Here is a 15,983-nt window from a genome sequence, read left to right on the forward strand (position 1 = left end):
TTACATGTATTTGGATTTATCAAAAGTGCAGTACAATCAAGCTTTTTGAATTTGGACAAGAATTACCATGCCCTGTTAAAAACAGAAACATTAATGTGATAAAATGGAAAAATTAGTAAGTGAATAAGGTAGGAAAATTATTTGTCTTATCATAAACCTCAGGTTATACACCTGGTGTACCTGACTAATGAGTCATCATTCAATCTCAAAGGCTAGGCAGCAAATATTTTTTTGTTTCTCAGATAGCAAAAGATTTCAGAATGGTAGGAGGCAGTCCATTCTATCAACACATGAAAATGTTGAAGTATAATAAGATATTCTTAACTTGCAGTCAAACAATCTTAGGGTTTCTCTCAGTATTTGTTTTTCCACAGCACCTGAAAGTTATTGTATATGTGAATGGAAATGACAGAGTTCACATTTTCTGTGAATAAACCCTATTTGCCTATCTTTCAAACCATACCACAATGTTGCAGAGGTTTCTCATGGTAGACATTAAAAAATATCTGATCTTACCAATGCTTAAGTTCCCATTATCCATTGCAGGGTACAATACAAAGAATAGGTAACAAATTATTTTGTCATAAATACAACTTTAGAAGCTATACAATTGCAGAATTTAAAAACAGAAAAAAAGCATCTTTCAGTACTTAACCCCATTTGTGACAAACAACCTCAGATTTTGATTTCAGCTAACAAATCAATCAGTTCGATCTTCTGAACTTATTTTGAAATTGCCTTGTTTTTTAAGCATTACTGAAAGGGCAAAACAAAAACAGGTGCAAGAAGGGACTGGTTATACAAATAGATTATATACTGAAATAACCTGTATTGAGGCATTTAGTAGATCCTTTGTACAGAAGTCAGAAATCTCAGATTATGAAATAACCTACAATCTTTTACACTCAATTTGAGTATCTCTGCTTTTTAAAATCTCATGGAAGTTATGTTGCCTTCAGTTGATACATCAGCCAAAAAGGTAGTTTCATTGCATACACATGCAGACTGAAAATTTGCTAAATATAAGTTCTCCTAAACCTGATTTTCAAATTAAATCTAGTTTCAACTGTATATACAAACAGTTCAGAATTCAATATTTCAAAGCATATTAAAGCAAAGTAAGTTATTAAAAACACAGTAAGTCTAAACATCTAATAACTCAGTTATATAGTATGAGGAAGAAAATGCATATTTTGGAGAAAAATACAAAACACAGTAAAAGATACACTTCTTTATGACAGGACTGAAAGTAAAGCACAAAAATAAGTCTAGTCATTATTTCTAGCCGTGAAAATGTGGTGATCCTAACCTTCAAGCCCAAGAACTATGAACTCTGAAAAATAAAAAAAAAAAGGTGAATTTAAAAGAACTTCAAACATGAAAAGCTTAAAACACATACAAGGCATAAGCCAGCATATTTATGCATAATTATTGACTCACTGTGAATTAACACTAAGGTTTTGTTATTTGTAGCTTCAAACCCTTGGGAAATCACTTTTAAATACAGTAGCTTTGTTTTCATGTTTTTTCTTGTTATGTATTATGACAGAAATAAGAGTATTGTTGCAGGGTTCCATCTCAATAGAACTCACTTTTCAGTGGAACTAAAAAATCAGGCTCCTCTTGACAGAGATAGCTGTTTCTCAGTGTTTAACGTTAAAAGAGAACACCTCTCCCTGTTTCTTTGAAAGCTGTCACCTTCAGACTTTGGGAACTTTAAAAAGCACTTTGTTTAGTGTTTTGGGGTTTCTTTCTAGTTAGCAATTCCACTATCTTTTAGCCTAACTTCATTTAAAACGTGCCAGTCTGACACTTTTTGTTGTCTACATACAAAGCCTATTGTGCCTGTCTGAGTTTGGGAAAAATATACATTCTTAGTATTATCAAACATTAGCTTCAGTGACCTGCATCCGAAGAACAAAACTTAAATACCCAAGTCATTCTTAAATATGGAGACACATCCATGCATAAGGTGGCAAGTGACAGCTTTTCCACTTGTGCACTGTCAGGAGATGCAGGAAGCTGATATAAGCCCTGGGAAGCACAGAAGAGTAGTTCTCAAGAACTACTTCAAGGCAGAAAGCAAAGCCTCATGTTAATTTTTTATACGCTGTACATTATTTATATGAAGGTACATCTGGGAAAGACCAACAATAAAACACTACTGCCATCCTTTAAGCCACCTTATCAGGTCTCTTCCATTTAATCTGTCTCACTCAATTTTTGGCTAATATGACAAATCTTTAAAGAAATACTCTTTAAATAGACAAACAAGCCATAGGAGTTTTTCTTTCAATTTGAAGTTGAATTTTATACCTTAATTCAGCTTACAGTAAGGTCTGGAAACAACCAAATTCAGCTTATAGTAAGGTCTGGAAACAACCAGTCTTTGAAAGCAAGAAGTGACACTTTTCAGCACAGAAAATGGTTTAAAGACTGGGAGGAGAAAAAAAAAAAAGGGCTAGTACACTTAGTTCTGACTCTGAGCAGAGGGCCACTTTTCCAAAAGAAGAATCTGTTATTTAGACCTAGCATTTCTATCATCTAATACACATTTTAAAAACAGTGTTGGGGTAGCCCACATTGATACAGTTTCATTTTGTTCTTCCACAGATATAGGAGACTAATATGAAGTGTTTGTATACAGTATCATCTACTATATTGTTAAATACAGTGTTTATTACTGAAAAACATGTACAACATGAGATGCCATTTCAACTCCCAAACTCAAGGCTGACAGGCAGAACTGACTTTCAGAAGGGGATACCATCATCAAATTATTTTTATCTATAACCTTTTTTACAATCAGTTGAGAACAACAATACAACTCCATTACTGAATTTGCTCATAAATTACTTTTTAAAAACATTTCAGGGATATGTTATATTGGGGTGTATATATTAGAACATCATCTGAAGCCAATATTGTGTAGTGTGATAATGTTGTAGTTGGCCTTTGTGGATAATGAAATTATTATTCTATATTGTTTATAAGTATCCCATTAAGAGTCAGTCTGGCATACAATATTGATTCTCAAGTGTAGAGTAACAGAAATGGGGAATGTTAGGAACAGAGGGAGAAATTAATTCAAATGGAAACAAATATTCAAGTAACTATTTACAGGAAAAGTATATGTATAAACAGTATGTATATATGTAAACAGAAAAATAATTTTATGTATTTTTACAAAACATTTATAAAAATAATGAGACAACGTATTACTACTTCCTAGATGTCAAATATAACATTTCTCTCTTGAGGGCAGTATTTTTAATATGCTTCTCAATCCTTGCAGTAGTCTTGCGAGATAATCACTTCACCTAACTATCTGCTAGCAAAGGTGTATAGTCATTTGCCTAACATTGCAGAAAGGAATGTTCAAAAAAAAAAAAAAAAAAGAGAGAGGTAAAAGCCAGGCCATCAGAGCCATGGACACATGCAGGCTGGCATTGACCTGGGGAGGTCTCCAGTCACAGCCCCTGCCTAAAGCAGGTTCAGCCAGCAGGTCCAGCCAGGCTGTCGGGGTTTTACAAAGTCAGTGGTTGAAATCTCCTAAGCATGGAGATGGCCCAGCCTCCTTGGGCCACAGCCCCACACCTGAGCTATCCTCCTGGGAAAAAGGCTTCTTCTTACCTCCAGCCTCTGTTTTTCCTGTTTCATTTTGTGCTGCCTCTCACCCTTCTGCCACATAAAGCTGTGAAAAGCACAGCTGCATCTCCTTCACCCCACCCAGCTGGTGTCAGCGATGCTGTTGGATGGCCCTAGCCCTAGAGCCATATCCCTTCTCCTGGATGAACCAGCTTGTCCCACAGCCTCTCCTCACAAGGCAAGATCTCCAGCTTCACTGTCTCACCTTAGCCAACTTACTGATGTATTTCTTGTACTGCATCCAAAAATGGGTGCAGTATCTACAGTATTGAGCAGAGGAGGTCGATTCCTCCCGTGGCTCTTGTGGCCATGCCCTGCTCATGCCCCTCTAGGCACTGCTGGCCCTCGTTGCTGCCTGGGTGCATGGGGCTGGCCCTGATGCAGCTTGCTGCCCACCAGTGCCCGGGGCTGTCCCCCAGGGCTGATCCTCGGCCCCTGCATCCTTCCCAGGGCAAGACTCATCAGTTGTCCTGGTTAAGGCTCCTGTTGGACTGTTTCTGTCAAAGTACCCCTGGATGGTAGCAGTGTCCTCAAGCACATCCACTTCGCCCCAGTTTGGTGTCATATGCAAACCTGGCAAGCGTGTTTGCTGTTCCCTCTTCCAGGTCACTGCTAAAAACTTTAAACAAGACAGATCCAGGATAGATTCTGCAGTACACCACTTATTACCAGCCCACAGACAACGAGTACAGCCCATTAACCACAGCTCTCTGACACCAAATATCCAAATAGTTATTCTAAACATGTTGTCCACCTATCCAGCTGCAACATCCTAACTTGGATACAACAATACAACAGGACAGTGTCAAAGATCTTACTAAAGTTAAGGTCAATCACATCCATGCTCTCCTCTTGTCCTCTGACACAACCATTTTATCACAAAAGCCAATCAGGTTTTTCAGAAACGATTCACACTTGGTAAATCCATGACTGTTTCTAGTCACTTTCTCAATTATGTGCCTAAAAAATGACTTCCAAGACTTTGTGATTTTCCCAGGGACTGAAGCAAGACCAACCAACCTTGTTCTTGACTTAGCCTTTTCATCAGGCACCTTCCACGATCACTGCTACTTTCAAAAGATGAGAGGCAGAAGCCTGAGAGTGCTATCAGCCAACTTGAGCCAACTCTCCCAGCACCCTTGGATGCAGTTCAGCTGGTCCAATGGTTCTACTCAATGGCAAGGTACTACTACTCAGGTTCTTCCAGGTATCTCCCAAGTCATCCACTCTTAGTACTTCTCCTTGAAGTCTGCCTCTAGGCCCAAATGCTTGGGAGAATCTTGTTGGAGAAGACTGAGGCAAAGATGACATTCAGTACCTCTGCTGTATCTATTACCTGCTGTCACTAATTCATCCTTCCCTTTCAGCAACAGGCCCTCATTCTCCTGGCTCGGCCTTTTACTACTAAAGTAGTATAAGAAGCTTTGTTATACTTGTCATCACTTGAAAGGCTCAACTGTAGCTAGGCTACCACCACCCCTGAGTACTCAGACAATGTTTCTGAACTCCTCCTTTGTAGTTTTCACTGTTTCCACTTCCTGAATACTGCTTTTCACCCTCACCCTACATTGGAGTGTGGTGATTAGTTGTGTTAAGCCAGGCTGGTCTCCTGATACATCCACTTCTTCTCCTGAGTATCAGGGTGGACTGTACCCGGGCTTGAAGGAAGCTGTCTTTAAAGATTTGACAATTTTCCTGAGCATTTTTACCCTTCAGGGCTGCTTCTCATGACATTCCACCTACCAGTTTCCTGAACAAGCTGAACACTCTCCTCCTTAATTCCAGGTCTGTACTGTGCTACTCTCCTTACTTCATCTTCTCAGGACCTAGCCAAGGCTGCCATTGATTATTATTTCCTTTATCAGTTCTTCCTTGTTTGTGAATAGGAGATCCAGCTGTGCATCATTCCTGGTTGGCTCAGGAAATACCCATCTCAAGAAGTTACTCTGTCATGTTCTAGACACTATCTTGATCTGCTTGTGACCCCACTCTGGTCCCACATCTTTGGAATCACATGGCTGTGATGCACCTTTCCCTCTTCACCATGCCTTATCAACCAGGAAGACAAATACACTAAAAACTATTCTACTTTCACTGAACCTGTGGGTAACAATGATTTGCAATAGTTTATCCAATTTTACAAGCACAATATCTGACAACTTGAAAATTATTAAATTAATTTAGTACACACTAGATTTTTTCGCCCAAGTATCAACAAACCATTTATTGTCCTGTGAATCCTATGATCCTTCCGTCAGAACCAGTCCAAAGGCTTCAATTTGCAAGTACTGAACTTCCCATATGTGTGGGTGCCCTCACCCCCTCACCCCCCACCCCACATCTTGACCTTTATTTCCATAACAATGCACAAGTGATGGCTGCGTCTGGTTGTGAGGCTGTATCTGACTCAAAGTGGACTCCAGAAGACAAGTAACAATGTGATAGCCAGGAGCTAATTTGAACCGCATGCCAAGTTCGAAAGAAACTAACTTCTGTTGGCATGCAAAGATGACTATGAGTCAATTATCTCACTCCATAAATAGTGGACAGCCCAGGGCCCATTGGGCTCTCCTACATGGCAGCAGGTTGCACAGCAGGATCTCCCCTTGAGTAGATACATCTTTCGAGGTTATTCCTATAGGTTAAGAGATTCTTTGCCACAACAGATTCTCAGTAAGTGATTACTAGCATGCTAAACTTCGAAATCTCAGCTAAGTGGTACAAAGAATTGATTATGCACATACAATCCTTTAGATATAATCCATTGACCAAGTCTGAGGCAGTCTGGATCTAGTTGCACCTGAACGCCCCTCTGAGGAGTTCAGAATGCAAGGGGGTCCTTTCTGAACCCCATGACTCAATGGGAGGGTCTCCTTGGCAGTTTTGTCTGACCCTGTGCTCTGTGCAGTAATTAATCAAGTGTACCTTGCCATTGAATCTTGTTAAACCACTGTTGTATTTACTATCAAAATTTGTTAAATCGCTGTTTTATACCAATAAATCCATTGCTGCTTCTCTCTTATAAGTGAAGTGTGTCACTCCATCTGTGACACCATGTTAACAGACCTGAATGAAGTTCTTTACAATGGGTTTTCATCAGCACAACAATCAAAAGTGTCACCAAACCCACTGCATGGCTAGTGGAGGAAAAAAGATGTTTCCAGGCAAGACGTTGATTAGATAGTTACTACACTGAATATACCAGACAGTCATGTACTTTGATAGCATAAAAGAGCACAGTGTTGAAAGTGTTCATTAGCCATGTAAATAAGAAGAATCCACCAACTAGACATGTATATAAGTAGCCATCAAACATTTTGATACAATGTGGCTTAACTCTGATAGGAATTTAAAAACAGCCTCCCTATTTTCACCAACAAACAAGACAAAGTATCATTTAAATAAAAGATACAATACCCTGTACCATTTATTCAATTATTTCTTTTTCATTTTATCAACAGTGAAAATAACTTTTTAATATATTCCATGCCATAATAAGGCCTCTTCCAGAGTGGAGCCCTCTGGAGGCTAGGACACAATTTATTCAAAACTGCAGGTAAAAGTTTTAAAGTGTTCTTCCAAAACGGCAAATATCAAATCATTTAACAATAAAATAACCAAATTATAGGTATGTAAATTACACATGGAGAAAAATAATGATGAGTGATAACAATTCTAAGCTTTTATTACTTCACACACACGTATCTATATTTTATCATAAAATACATTATCTTTTATTTTTTAATGATTACATTCTAGGATGACTATTTGAAGTCAGATTCCCATTTTGCAACATCAATTTTTAAAAAGCTATGGATCTTAAGTGAAGGAATGTAAATGAATGCAAGTCCCCACTGGTAGATTTGAATATACAACTTGTTATTTAAAGAAAATAACTCGTAGTGCAGATATCTGGAGAAGTTAATTCCGAAAAAACATCCAAGAGCCCATTTCATTTCATACCTTTATTCTGGCATCATTGCCAGATTTTTCCATTTTCCATTGTGCCTCCTGTTTCCTCAGTTTCTCCAGGTCATTTAGCAGGTCAGCACAGCATGTATTTAATCCCTTATTCTCCTCCTCTAGGTTTTTTATAACCAGTCTGTTTTGTTCTTCCTTCTTCTGTGCACACTCCTCAGTGTCCTGTAGAACAGTACCACAAGGGCCGATAAACAAAAAAAGTGAGAACTAATCAGCAAATATAAACTGTGCAGTTTTACCCTCACAGCAGCTTCTTCTATATTTGATGGCCAAGGTCACCTGTGTACTTTTATTGGCCTCTTTCATGCAGGTGGAAGGGTCATATTTTTTAGCTGGATGACAGCTTTGATGAGCACGCATTTGCAAAGAGCCCATTAATTGATCAAGCTGCCTTTGATGCTGTCCCCAGCTATTTTTGAGACCCACACAGATATATCCTCCCAGACCTCGGCTTTATCAATTAATAATGCCAGTCCCATCAGAATCTAATTACAAGAAGCCACATCTTCACACTCCTACTTTCTTTGCTCCATTTCCATCATTAACTATTTATCTGGAAGTTATAAAGCTTGGATTCCTGGCTTTAAAGCATCTTCCTTGGAGTTGGTATGTGAGAAAATGGTAAGGTATAGCAAAGCCTAAGGCAATTTTTTTTTCTCCAAGCTTGTCACTTTCTGTGCCACAAAGGCTGACATTGCTTAAAGAACTACTTCAAAGATACACTCTCATGAAACTATGTACAAGTCAATATACCTTAAGTTCTTGGCTTTTATCTTTAAATTTCTGATTCAAGTTACTGAATTCATTCTTCAAACAGGCATTTTCCTCATCCACAGCAATTTTCCTCTGTATTAAGTTGTTTATCTCCTGCTGCTGTTCTGTGACTCTCTATTTGGAAAAAAAAAGAAAAATCTGTTAATAGACAAAAAGCAATTGTAAAAGAACATGAATGTACTGGATTTTAGACCTGTGCATTTTAGACCTAGGAAAAGTAACCAACAAATATATGTAGTTTCACAGCATTATTTTAATGTCATTAGTACTTAATCATACTGAAAACTGCATGACTATATGACACAGTAACGAGGAACTGAGTATCTTCCTGCTACTAAACAAAGGAGCCCATAAATGCAGAACTGAATGGAAATGACAGTCATGTGCAGAAGTTGTATCTGTGCTTATGGATTAAGAGCACATTAGAATACTCCTTCACTTGCACTTTTAGCATACCAAAAATCAAGCCAGAAAGTAGAGTTCAAAATTCTCCAGAAACCATGATGGTAATGATAAATAAATATTAAGTGGAGCAACTAAAAAATGATGATACAAAACATTTGTAAAAACATAATTAAATCTAACCGAATTTGCAGCTGAAGGAAAATAATACATCCCAGTTCAACACAGACAACAGTTTAGTGTACCCACACATGGCAAAATCTCACTGCCATCAAAAAAACAACTCCAGCTTTCTGTGTTAAGATATTTGCACACTATTCTTATGGCATTCATATTAAAACACCCTCAGCCTTAAATGCATATTAGAATGAATTTTTCTTCAGGAGTCTGTTTTAATTCCATACACTATTTTGTCCCTTCACTTCTTAAATCAAAATGACATTTATCTAAAACATTTTGCTATCAGTAATACTGTAACTGTAGCAAGAAACAGATAAAACTTTTATCGCAGGACAAAAACACAACTGCTTTGCCTTTAATATACAGGCTAAATGAAATGTGTTCAGAAACATAAAAAATTATCAACCAGAGGACATACCTTTAGATTATTCTACAATACTGTTGATAATATGCATCATGGTTTTCAACCCCTAAATGGTTAAATTTGGTTCACATGTATGTCAGAAATTAAAAAAGAATGAAAACGTGCTGAGAGGAAAACATAGAAAAATACATTTGAAGTCATATTCAACCACCACTGATTTAAAACCTACATGTAACCATCAGGGCAAAAAAAGCAACTGTCACCATTAAACTCAAAGTAACTCGCTCACAGGAAGAAACACAGCTATTATAGGCAGCAACCCAGCACACAAAGTGAGCTGTGCACCAGTAATCAGGGCTTGCTCCGCAGGTTGAACAGTGTCAGTGTGCTGGCATCCAGAGCACCTACCCTGCACAAGGAAACTGTTCACAAAGCAATAAGGATGAGGCAATTTTGTGAGTCTTAGTAGCAGTTTGAGTACCAGCTTCTCCTCAAGATATTCATGCTCTTCTCCCTACTATGCACAAAAAATTACTGAGGACAACGCAGATCTCTGCCCTTCCTGCTGCACTGTGGTATAATATCTGACAACTAGCTTAATAGCTGATAAACTGCCTTTTTCAGTATTACCAGAGTAAAATCATAAAATAAGTATTAATTACACATACTTAATTATAAGACCAAGGTTGGCAGAAATACTTTATGAATTATTATTTAAACCGCTAGTGAGCTAGTGTGACAGTAAGGCATGTGAAAAATATATTTTGAAGATGTACACTGAAATTAATCTATTTAGCAAATGTCTTAAGTCATTAACAATATACACGGCTGTTTCTTTGTGTGGATTGTATCTTTCCCTCCTCATTTCATTTTTTACTTAACAGAGATCTTTGTTGTAACTTTTTCCAAATTACTTCCAATGTCTGCCTCTCTTCTGTAGACTTCTTCACTCTTCCTATACTTCATGTTCCCATCTTCCTTGCAAATATTTCTGTTGCTCTATTTCTTCTCCCACCACCACCTCCAAATTGCTTCTATACATTGTTCCTCCATATTTAGACTTATTTTATCCCTCTGACCACTACTTATATCCACACACTGTTACAAATACAGTAATATTACTTAACAAAAAAAACCCCAAACAAACACATACTACAAACAAACTACATAGCAGAAAATACGGCCAAGCAAGAACAAATCCTGCAACCCTTTCAGACCAGGAAAAGGTAACGTAATCCAGCTAACTTGTATAGCAAATATTGGAAACAAACAACCATGAATAGATAATGTTTAGTAAATAGTGTAGGGAAGCATGAAAGATATTTTTCTCCCCACATGAAAAATTTCACTTTCTCAAGAAAAAAATAATTATAATCTTTGTTGTACTGCATACTCGATAGCAGCCACAGTAAAATTTAAAGAATATACAAAAATATGTACTTTCTAACAGTGGTCCTTAAAAAACATGGAAAAGAAAGTGAACATTAATTGAAGAGAATGGAAAAATGAGACTAAAAATTGAGAGAAAAGTGAAAGAAAATGCAGAAACCTCATATACTTGTATCTTGGTTTTTCCTCGGATGTCATTAATTCCAAGCAACCAAGCAGACCAAAAAAGAAAAACAAGTACCACAGAACTAGCTAGTATTTAAAACAATATTTAATTGGTAATTTAATCTTGAACCTATAGCGTACTGGTTTACTTTTTATAATATAACTAACTCTCCTACAGAAACTCATTCTACACCACTGGCATTTTCAACAGACTCCAATCAAAGTTTGCCTAAGATTATAGACTCATAATCATTCTTCCATTTCTCAAAAAAAATATGTGAACCCGAATTTCACATTCAGAAATTTAAATTGATATTTTTTTTTCTTGGAGACATAACCCAGTGCATAACCTTCTCAGCCTAGTTTATTATCGCCAGACATTAAGGAGGGAATAATGAAATTAAGAAACGTTCTCTTAACTAAGGACTCCCCTCTTTCATATTTTGAGCCTACCAGACAACAGGCTGAATGTTCATGATTCAAAAAGCAAAATATTTGCTCTTCAGATATATTATTACAGTTGCAGGAACAAACTGTTGCTGGCAGAAATGATGTAGTTGCATCTTTAAAAAGGTATGAATCCACATTACCACAGAAAGCATCAGTTATTTTGTCTGCCTCCCTCCCACTCCCCAGGTCCTCATAGAATTTGAGTAAGTGGCTCCTTTGAGTCTTCCTTCCAGCTCATTACTACTTGTTTAACATTTAGCAAGACAAAGTATGTATTTGAAGAACACCCTTAGAAACTCTACCTATCTGAAAGAGACTATTAGCTCAGAGTTAAAAATTCACAAAAACACACTCTTACAAAATCTCAACGTGCAGCTGCAGCTCTTAAAGGCATCTAATTTTTGAGCACAGATTCATTATACACTCTGCGGAAACTGGTAAGCATGTGTCTATTTGTGAAGTGAAATCAAAGATCTTTGGGTCCTGTTTGGAATGGGATGTTTCCCTGCAATTTGGAGGATGAATGGAGACATGAAGATACAAAAGTGCAACCAGCTATTTCAAATGTTTGTTTCATATTGCTGAGATGAAATTTTAAACTCACATAAGCTACTTACTTTGCATACTTTGTAGAAAAATCTGACAGATTATCCTGAATCAGACTCACACACTAATTACTTATGCCCACAACTGACCCACTTAAGACTTTAAATCAATCAAAAGGCAAATATGCCACATCAATCACTAAGCAGCAAACTCACCTGAGTAGTCTACAAAGTAATCTACTGCAGCAGTACTGAAATACTATTTAGTTATACCTGCATGGAAAAAATCCTGTTTTGTTTCAAAGCATTTTTCCTTGGTACCACTTTGTATGCTCTTTTTTTCCTCTAAATGAACTGAACTTTTACTCTCATACCTGCTCATTTCATGTGCTTAGAAAGAAGAGAAAAAAACAAGAAGTATTGCTCAGGAGCCATGACTGGGTGGAAATAAAGGTCATAAAGAAGAATTTCTGAGATACAGGCAATTAAGTAAATTATCATCTGTCTTTGCCTTTACAGGTGTTTTTGCACTTTGCTTTCTCAGTCTATGAATTACCCTCTATTAAAGACTGATTTCTCACAGCAGAGAATACAAGCAGCTTTCCTACAAGACTACACTACTCCAGTAGTCAAGTGAAAGAGCAGAAAAAAACCATACCTGATCAACACATGGGGAAACCTCCCACGAGGTTATTTTGACAGTCTTTACCAGATAGAAACACTCATTGGGAATTCATGTATGCCCATGGTAGCTACTCTTTCTGTCTAGACAGCGTAAGCACAGGCTAATCCTAGACAAGAACAATCTCAACTTACACTTAGCATAGACTGCAGTCGTATTTGTTTGAACACAAAAGGACAAAAGCAACGTTCAATGAGCTTTTGAAAACTCGGTGCTGAAGAACTATAAAAAACTCATATTAACTAAGACAATGAGAATTTCCAATGATTTTTCCATAGACAAACTTCCAAATACTAGAAAGAAAACTGTATTCTAGAAATTAAATTGCTTGAATGAAAACCAAAGAAATCTGATTTTACCCTTTTGTTTAGCTGGGAAAAATCAAAGAGCATCCCTTGTATACTGCTGGAGCCCAGAATGCTCTAGGCAACAATACCTACAAAGAAAGAAACACTGTGACCTGGTAGAGCAGGTCTTTTGATGTTTAAGAGGACTGTCATTCCAGAATTCATTTTTATCCTTTCCCATGGCATCTCTTTAGCTACAACAAATTTTTTTTTCTTCTCTAGTAACATCAAACTGTATACCAGTAAAAACTACTTTTTTAAATACCTTTATATCAATTTGCAGAGAAAGCAAAATCACATGCTAAGTCAAACCAAGAAAATGAGGTATGAAAACACAGAAGGGGGAAAACTCCCTTATCGTCTTAGCTCTGAACACCTCAGAGTCTCTGCACGGCAGTAGGATGTTACAATCATCTGTCAACATTTCATGTGAATAGATCCACAAAAAGTTTTTTAATTAAACTTCATTTTTATCCAGTGTGAATTTGGATAGTATACTGCAGTATGGAGACAACAAAAGTAGCAACAAACGTGTAACTTGTCAATGCTAGGACTCCATTTCCAAAAAGAATATGAATTAGGATAGAACTCCCAAGAGTTATGGGCTGTCTGGTGTTGCAGACATCATCACTTAACTTCCAGTATTCAGTGAAAGTGATTTTTTTAATCCACTACGTAAAATGCATGCAGAAAGGACTATGAAACAGCAGCTGTACGTGCTATTATTGATTAAGTGTTCTCCAAATTTTTACTTTTGGGGAACACAACTCACAGTTCTGCAGTTTGAAATTTGATCAGGTTGCATTACTGAATCAGTATTGCATACCTGCCTCTAGACAGATTCATAAAATGTAGATAAGAGTGGGTTTTGTTTCACATCAAGAATTTAACCCAAACTACTTATAATTTATCCCTGAAAATCATTCTAGAGCAATGCAAAGCTGACACACATATACTTCAGTGCTGCTGCTAATGAAACAGAAATGCAACAATGCACCTTGTTTTGCCACTGTCTGCTGAAGCACTTCAGGAAAAATCTCAGGTCTACACCACAATATTAAAGGTGTCCATCTATGACTGCAACAAGAGACACACATTCAATTTCCACTACCAAAAGGAACCACAGTAACAAATAAACATTGTATTCTGTGTTTTCTTCATTACACTGTTTATCAGAAGCTCTTACTGTGCAGTAGTACACTTCTAATATACCACAAAAGAAAAAGAAAAATGAACACAAGCAAAATAACTGGAACTGATGGAAAACTGAAGTTTTTTCCCACCAAGAAATTAGTTTTAATGAAATCCTGACATCTTAAGCAAAACAAAAATTGTTAAATTATTTTATTACAACTTAAATGTGAAAATATTACTCTTTAAACTTCTTTTCCTCAAAATTTCTACTTCAACATTTACATGTTTATTGTCTCCCTTTCATCATCTTTTTCTCCTACCAAGTAGCTCAGGTTAATTTAGCACACTCTTAACTTTCTCCCTTCCTTTCCAACTTTCCTTTTTTCCTAGCAGGGATTGAACAATAAGTAGATACCACTAAAAATGTGCCAGTAACATTTCATAGCTTTCCTTGATTAGGTTTCTCAAATCTCTCTTTACTTTTTTTCAACTTTATTAATCCTCATGGTTCTCAACTTGAACACTCATACACATGTTTAACAAATAACATTCCCACTCTCATATAGTTCTCCCAAATAAAAACACAAAAGAAAAAAAATAAACAAAAGAAATTTGCTCTCTTTCAATCTCATGACTATTCATTAGATTCTTTAATTATTTTCAGATGTAGGATAAACTGAAGTTCTATGTAAATAATTCATGAATAGGTAACCATATGTTATAGAAGTCATCTGCTGTGTTTTGTAGTCTGTATGGTGTCCCTTTCAGTGAAAATGACATTAGCTTGTTAAAATATAAAACACAAGTTACTTTTAAATCCATACTGCTCCAAAAGTGAAATGCCAACAACACTAACTGATTCTACAGTATCTTTCCAAAGGATGCCTGTATTCACAGTTAACTATTCAACTTACAACTTAACTCCTAACAAGAAAAAAAAAAGGAAAAATAGCAACTTACATACACTGGACTAAAATGTACTTCACATCCTATTAGTAATTCCTGTTTTTCACACCTGGCCTTACACTATAAGAATCTTACACAAATAAAAAATGTAACTGCAAAGAGGGGAACAGCAGTCATAGATTCCACTTGATTTTCATACTACCAGAAGTTGTTTTGTTCTTCCTTATCCCATCCCACGCTTTCCAGGACTCCCTGAAATTAACCAACTTAAAGATTTTTTTCTGAGAAAAAGAAGCATGAACCTGCAAGCAGGCATCTGCAAATCCGTTCCCAAACTGATTTTTTGAGTGCCCATTTCTATCAACAATACACGTGAAATAAAACATGGTAACTTAAAGATGTATACAAGGAAAAACACCCCTAAAACACTGTCCATTCAAATGTGCTCACATACCATTCATGCACTGGAGAAAAAGGGCCAGTCTTTTTGCAGGAGGAAGAAATGAAAATGAAGATTCTGTAAAGCTCTTTTTTTAAGAGGATCAAGTAGTATGGTTCTACAGAGAAGCAGACCAGAAATATGAGCAGCTGAATCCATCTTGCAAATAGGGAATATGTACTTATTCCTCGACCACTAGTCAGTCTTGCTCTTGAATTCTCACCTGACCCATAGATTAAGGTAGGGTCAGACAGTATAATGTGTTATAAACACCATGCTCCCTATTGCCCTTTTTGACTTGTCTAATGTGATTCATTTGGTGTCTTCAGCAAAGTTGGCTATCTTAATCAAATGACTCGACAAAATTTCTTAGAACACGTGGTGGAAATAAACTGTGACTTTATCTAGTACATAACAGTCTTGCAGCTCTAGCCCTTCACCTTCACTGGCAGCAAAGGAACCATCTTCAGCCATCAATCTGCTAAGCAGGTCACGGCACTGACAAAACTTGTTTGTGATGTGCACCATGTCATTCCACTCAAGCTGCTTCTTACAACTACACTGTAGAACATGCCTT

At 36.9% G+C, this 15,983-nt stretch overlaps 1 protein-coding gene across 4 annotated transcripts in view; it reads right to left on the reverse strand.

Annotated features, from left to right (window-relative positions):
• Window positions 1–15,983, reverse strand: part of CNTLN (centlein) — a 197,768-nt gene that overhangs the window by 142,477 nt on the left and 39,308 nt on the right. For all 4 annotated transcript variants that reach the window (XM_055790983.1, XM_055790985.1, XM_055790982.1 and 1 more), the window contains 2 exons: window positions 8,383–8,517; window positions 7,612–7,791 (listed from right to left, as the gene is read on the reverse strand). In XM_055790983.1, coding sequence (XP_055646958.1) covers window positions 7,612–7,791; window positions 8,383–8,517 — 315 coding nt within the window. The remainder of the gene's footprint in view (window positions 1–7,611; window positions 7,792–8,382; window positions 8,518–15,983) is intronic.

This window comes from Falco peregrinus, chromosome Z (genome assembly GCF_023634155.1).
Source record: "Falco peregrinus isolate bFalPer1 chromosome Z, bFalPer1.pri, whole genome shotgun sequence".
NCBI classification, from domain to species: domain Eukaryota; kingdom Metazoa; phylum Chordata; class Aves; order Falconiformes; family Falconidae; genus Falco; species Falco peregrinus.